At 31.0% G+C, this 6954-nt stretch overlaps 1 protein-coding gene and 1 pseudogene across 1 annotated transcript in view; both read right to left on the bottom strand.

Moving 5' to 3' along the window:
• The window catches only part of COL21A1 (collagen type XXI alpha 1 chain), a 153140-nt gene that overhangs the window by 96570 nt on the left and 49616 nt on the right, over positions 1-6954 (bottom strand). Inside the window, exon 3 of the mRNA XM_025042821.1 lies at positions 4660-5211. Coding sequence (XP_024898589.1) covers positions 4660-5211 — 552 coding nt within the window. The remainder of the gene's footprint in view (positions 1-4659; positions 5212-6954) is intronic.
• LOC112474801 lies at positions 2088-2206 on the bottom strand (annotated as a pseudogene).

Below are 6954 nucleotides of genomic sequence, written 5' to 3'. Positions count from 1 at the left end.
TTCCAATGATAAGACATAGAGTGAATAAATGGATTAAAAAAAATCCATCTATATACTGTCCATAAGAGATGTACCTTTGAATTTTACACACATGGGCTAAAATCAAAGGGATGAAAAAAGTACTCCATAACTGCAGTAACCAAAAGAGAGCAAAGGTGGTGATATTTATAACAGACAAAATAGACTCTAAGCCAAAAACTGCCAAAAGAGACAAAAAAATTCATTATATAATGAAAAAGGGGTCAATTCACCAGGAAGACATAATAATTATAAATAAATATGCACACAACATAATAGCACCCAAATATATGAAGCAAACACCTACAGAACTGAAAGGAGAAATAACAGTACACAACAATAGTAAGGGATTTCAATATTCCACTTTTAATAATGGCTAGAACATCCAGACAGAAGATCAAAAAGAAAAAAATATAATTTGAACAACAGTATAGATCATAAAATCTAACAGACATGAACATAGCATTCAACCACACAGCAGCAGAATGTACATTCTTTTCAAGCACAAAAAAAATAAAAACATTCTCCAGGATAAACATATTAGGTCACAAAACAAGTCTTAAGAAATTTAAAAGATTAAAATCATACCAGGTATATTTTTCAACCACAGTGGAACAAAACTAGAAATTAATGACAGGAGGAAAACTGGAAAATACACACATGTGGAAATTAACACACTCTTGAACAGTCACTGAGTCAAAAAAGAAGTCAAAAGAGAAATTAGAAAATGTCTTGAGCCAAACAAAAACTAAAACACTACACATTAAAACTTATGGGATACAGCAAAAGTAGTACTAAGAAAAAGTGAATAGCTATGAAAAAATGTACATTAAAAAATAAAGCTCTCGAATAAACCACCTAACTTTACACATCAAGAAACTAGAAAAGAAACAAACTAAACCCAAAATTACCAGAGTTATGAAAATAATTAAAATTAGATCAGAGAATAGAGAATAGTAAAATTATAGAAAACTCAACAAATTAAGAATTTGTTTTTGGAAAAGGTCAACAAAACTGACAAACCTTTAGCTAGATTAACTAAGAGAAAAAGAAGAGCCAAATAAATAAAAGGAGAAATGAAAGAGATTATAACTCATACCATAGAAACACAAAGGATCTTAAGAGACTACAATAATTATACACCAACAAATTTGATAAGCTAGAAGAAATGGATAAATTCCTAAAATATACAACCTACCAAAACTGAATAATAAAAAATAGAAAATCTGAACAGACCTGTAACTAGTGAAGAGATGGAATCAGTAATCAAAAACCTTCCCCCAAAGCCCAGGACCAGATGTTTTCACTAGGCAATTCTACCAAACATTTAAAGAAGAATTAATGCCAATCCTCTCAAACTTTTCCAAAAATCTTAAGAGGAAAGAATATTCCCAAACACTTTTTATGAGGCCAGCATCATCCAGATATGAAAGCCAGAAAAAGACACCAGAAGAAAAGAATACTACAGGCCAATATTCCTGATTAATAGGAATGCAAAAATCTTCTACAAAATACTAGCAAATTGAATTTAACAGCATAGCAAAAGGATTAAAAAGTGTCATACACCATGACCAAGTAGGACTTATGCTTGGGATGCAAAGATGATTAAAGCTAAGAAATCAATTAATGTGATACACCACATTAACAGAATGAAGCATAAAAGTCACATGATTACCTCAACAGATGCAGGAAAAAAAACATTTGACAAAATTCAACATCTTTGCATGATGTAAAAAAACCCATCAAAATAAGCATAGAAAAATTTACCTCAGCATAATAAAGGCCGTATATGAAGAGCCACAACTACATCATACTCAATGGTGAGAAACTGAAAGCTTTTCCTCTATTTCAATATAGTATTGGAAATACTAGCCAGAACATCAAAAAGAATAAAATATTAAGAAATATAATTAACCAAGGAGGCGAAAGACTTCATGCTGAAAACAACAAAATATTGCTGAAAGAAGTTAAAAACAAATGGAAAGACATCTTTGTTTGCTTTTTTTTTGTTTGAAAACAAATGGAAAGACATCTTTGTTTGCTTTTTTTTGTTTGATTGTTTGTTTTTATGCCTACAGCACCTGGTCTTCCTAGGTGGTCTCCCATCTAAGGACCCACCAGGCCCGACCCTGCTTAGCTTCCGAGATCAGACGGGATCAGGCATGTTCAGGGTGGCGTGGCCATAGTGGAAAGACATCTTATGTTCATGGATTGGAAACCAATATTGTAAAAATGTCCATATCACACGAAATGATCTACAGATTCAATGCAATCCTTATCAAAATCCCAATGGCCAGTCACAGAAAGACAAGTCAAACTCATAGAAACAGAAACTAAAATGATGGTTGTAGATTGGGGGGAAGAGGGATTTGGGGGAGTTGCTGTCCAGTGGGCACAGAGTTTCAGTCACACAACATGAAAAAGTTCTAGCTATCTATAGTACAACACTGTACATATAGTTAACAATACTGTCTTATATACTTAAAATGTGTCAAGAGGGCAGATCTAACATGTGTTTTTTACCACAATAAGAAAATAGAAAATAAAAGAAGAATTAGGCTCTCAGACAGATTAAAGAAACCATTGGTCATCAACAAAAAAGTAGACCTGAAATAAGGGATATAGTGCAGAATACACCACCAGGGAAATGGTAGGTCCATGAAAATGAAATAATCCATATGGAAACAAAAATATAAATAATATTTTGTTCATTGCAGATAGACTACAGCAGAGTATAAAAGCAAACAGTGTTAGGAAATGGTAATTCTATATGCTGAGAACCTCAAAGTAGAAGTTAACTGTCAAAATGGAATTGTCAAATGATTCAAATATAAATTATATGATTTGAGGCTGCTGCAATATAGCAATGTATCTGTTTAGTCCATTAATCATAATCTATGAAGTATAAAAAGTCAAGTACAAAAATGTCCATATATTCCATAAGTATGATTTCAAAACCTATACTTTAAAAGATGGCTATTGTACAGTATACACGTAAACTAAATAGACACAGACACTATTTACATTCTTTTTTGAGTGTGATTGAAGAAATATTTGGTAAGATTTCAAATCTGATTTTTTTTTACAGACTGTACATTTTATTTGGTTTTTTTTTTACACCTTTTAAGCATCGCTACTCTTTGATGTGTAATTAGAATTTTTAAAATAGAATGCATTTACCAAAATACATATCTACAAAAACATCTCTGAAGCAAACATATGTAACTGAATTTATATTTTAGGATAAAAATGAATGATAAGTAAAATTTCAGCATGAAAAGTCTACTTTAATAATGAAACATATCTAGCTTCAAAACCAAATATTCTAACTGTTTTGACAACATGTTAAAAATCTCAATCCCTCTGACCTGTACAAGATGACAAAAGTCAACATAATCTTACTGTTAGGGACTTATAAAAAGAATAACTGTGATTACTATTTGTACTTGTTCTAGTACCTTTGTAAAGTTTGATTAAAGAAAAAGCTTAATTTCTTAAATAATCTAAAAATTAATGTTTTTATCTACCATGTCTCCCAAACAAATATGAAAACAAAAGAGGAATTAATTTTTGTCTACGCCACAATGATTTAGAAATTTTCCTGTCAAATGTGAACCAATCCATTTTTGGAGTTTATGCTGGTAAATTGGGGAAAATGCTTTTCCATTTTACATGAATATTATTTTTTAGGTATATGGCATATTAAATGTCCATAATATTAAAAAGAAAGGATTCAAGCAAATTACTCTTCCCCAAAATAATCTGAACATAAGTATGTCTATACCTTAACAGGATTAATGTTTACCAAAAATTGGAATTTTCCCATACCTTGGAGTTATCAAAAACATGAAGTTAGATTTTATGTAGTGACAAACATAATTAATAGATTAATAAGTATGTATATTTTCAAATGTTTTCTCACTGCTAGTGGGAGTTCAAGTCTCTCTCAAGTACAATTTCTAACATTTTTCCAGAGCTTTAAAATGGTAGTAATTTGATCTTTGTTCTCTAAAGAAATAATGAGAAATTCTCATTCAGAATTGTTAATGAATATTAACTGTTTTTATAATAGAAAAACTTAGAAATTAACTAAACATACAAAAATAGAGAAATCCTTAAATAATCTTAAGAGATTGTCTACTATCTCATTAAGAGTTTGAAAACTATACACACAATAATAGATTACACAACATGAAAATTGAATATTAAATTATATAGATACAATATTATCCTTATTTACGCACATGCATAAACTCTCAGAAATAAAGAAAAAGGCTGAAATTTAAAAAAGGCAGTAAAAATTTATTAACAAGAGTCATAGGATTGTGTGTAGCTTACATATATTTTTATTCATCTCTATTTTCTATTATCTCCACAATAGACATGTTGTAATTGAAAGGAAAAAACAACTAATGTAACAAAATATTATATTTTCCAACTACAGATTTTATAAGTAATCATTTCTAAAAACAAAATTTGTCCAGAATAAACAGAAAACAAAAATTGGTGTTCACCTCAATTCTAACATAATAAATTATTTGACATTAACTATAACTATCTAAACCAGCATTAATGAACAGGTTGTACTAAAATACAAGAAAGTACAATTATTAATTGTTTCCAAATTATATGAAGGCTTACCTTCACAGAGTTTCTGCTTCATCACTTCCCTTATTTTGGATATTGCAATATAGTCTTCCACATAAAACACGTAAGTAGATGAAGGCTTGTTGGCAATAGCTCTAAGTTCTGCATCTTCTGTTTCTGAACCAACGCCAATGGCAAATAATGTTATTTTACTGTCTCTTGCTGCTTCTGCTGCATCTTTGACTTCATCTTGGGATTTACCATCCGTAAGTACCACTGCTACCTTAGTCAGAAAACGTGAGGATTTGGCAAAAAGATAATCAAGTGCAAACTGAATGGCCTTTCCAGTCCTTGTGTTTCCTCCTAAGTAGTGTATAGATTCCATTGCTGCCATCAAATTCTCTCCTGAATTATGGCTTCCAAGAGGAATCTCCAGGACAGGGTAGTCACTATACTGGACCACGCCAACCTGAATAAACTTTGGTCCTATGTCAAAGTTTTTTGTGATATTAACAAGCCACTTTTTCACTATTTCAAAGTTTTCTGGACCAACACTGTAAGAACCATCTAAGATGAACACCAAATCTGTTGGAGCAGTACGACAACCTAAGTGAAAAAGAAAATCATCAGAGCATACTTGTATAAAAAGCAAAAAGTGGAAAGGTTTGAATGCATGATTTTTTAATTAACTAGATGGACAGAATCCTTTCACAATGTCTATGTATATCAAATCACAATGTATACTTTAAAATAGTTTACAATTTTACTGTCAATTATACCCCAATAAAGCTAAAATTTTTAAAAAGAAAAAGACAATAGTAAATAGTTACAGGACCTTTGTGAAGATTAAATCAGATAAACTGCCTAGCTCATGAAAATTGTTTGTAAATGAGGGCTATGATTTTTGTTAATATTTAATTCTCTTATTTTTAAAATTAATAATTCAGCTTTAAAAGTAGCAGAAAATGCATGCTGTATATGAGTATAATATTTAAATATCTCTTGGTAAGGGCAGGTATTACCATAAAGCAGCATTTTATCTATTTCCCCACTTCATAAATTAAAACATAAATAAATAAATAAATAAATGATTTTCAGCTATACGCCATCATTGTTTTATCACTGAAATATGCTTTATTTAATATTACCTGAAATATTTAAAATTATAAATGTGAACCAATACATAGGTGGAAAGAAATTTTTAAAAAATTTTCTGCCAAATTCAGGACTCAACTAGCTACTAAAGATCCTTATTTTTTAATTTTGTTGATGAAAGTTAGATGAACCAAGATCACAAAGCAGTCACTCTTGCCCTACATGCAAGACGAGATATTAAAGGTGTGATCTCTCATCCTCAGCCAATAGTAATCAAAACATTAGCTTGTGCTAAGTGAATCTATATTCAAGAGTATTTCTCCATATTGATAAAGATTCTTGTTTCAAGACACCAGGAAACAAGTGTGATCAATACATTTTATGGATCAATTGGGAAAAAAGACTAACTCAGGTGCAAATTATACCTAAACAACTTCCAAACACTTGTGGAAAAGCAAAACAAAAATCTTATCTCTCTTTTCCACAGTGCATGACATGCCTCTAGCCCTATATTATTATTTTGGTATATGTATATTGAATACCTACTCTATGCCTGACATCATGCTATGGACTGGCTTATAAGATACAGAAGATATTTCAAAAAGCTCATAGTCTAGTAAGACAGAGAACTGGCTGGTTGGGTAAAGTACAAAGTATTATGAGAACATTTAGAAGGAGGTAGAAACCTATCTGTGGAAAGTCAAGGAAGGTTGCATGAAAAAGCCTACCGGCAAATTGAAATCTGAAAGAAGAGCTTTAGGCAGGTATAGAGGAAGACATTCTTATAGAGGAAAGAACAAGTGCAAAGGCCTAGAGATGAGAGACATGCACAGCCTAAAGCACAAACTGGTTTGAGTAATTCCAGTATTTAAAATGGCCAACAGAGTGCATAGGAATTAACTGCTGTACTTGTCTTCTCCTTCTATAATTTTTGCACTCAAAGCAGCAAAAATACTACTGTTTATGGCTCATCTGATAAGAATCATATGTCCCTGGATTTGAGGAGTTGAAATAGAATAAGATGAGCCAAGGTAAGATGGTAGTATATTTTAAGTATTGTGTTTTTACTCATATTAATGGTCTCCCTTAATAGTAAGTTGTGATCAGATGCTCAATTTAAAGTTATAAAAAGGGTGATTTATTTTCTGTATATATTGCAAATAAGATATCATGATTGCAAAGAATGGTACTGGAAAAATTGTTTAGTGACAATTAATATTACTATTTTTACATCTCCTTAGGAGTAAATCAACA

This window comes from Pteropus alecto, unplaced genomic scaffold (assembly GCF_000325575.1).
Source record: "Pteropus alecto unplaced genomic scaffold, ASM32557v1 scaffold7, whole genome shotgun sequence".
NCBI classification, from domain to species: Eukaryota; Metazoa; Chordata; class Mammalia; order Chiroptera; family Pteropodidae; genus Pteropus; species Pteropus alecto.
Note: the sequence above shows the minus strand (reverse complement) of the source record. Positions and strands in the feature narration are given on the sequence as shown.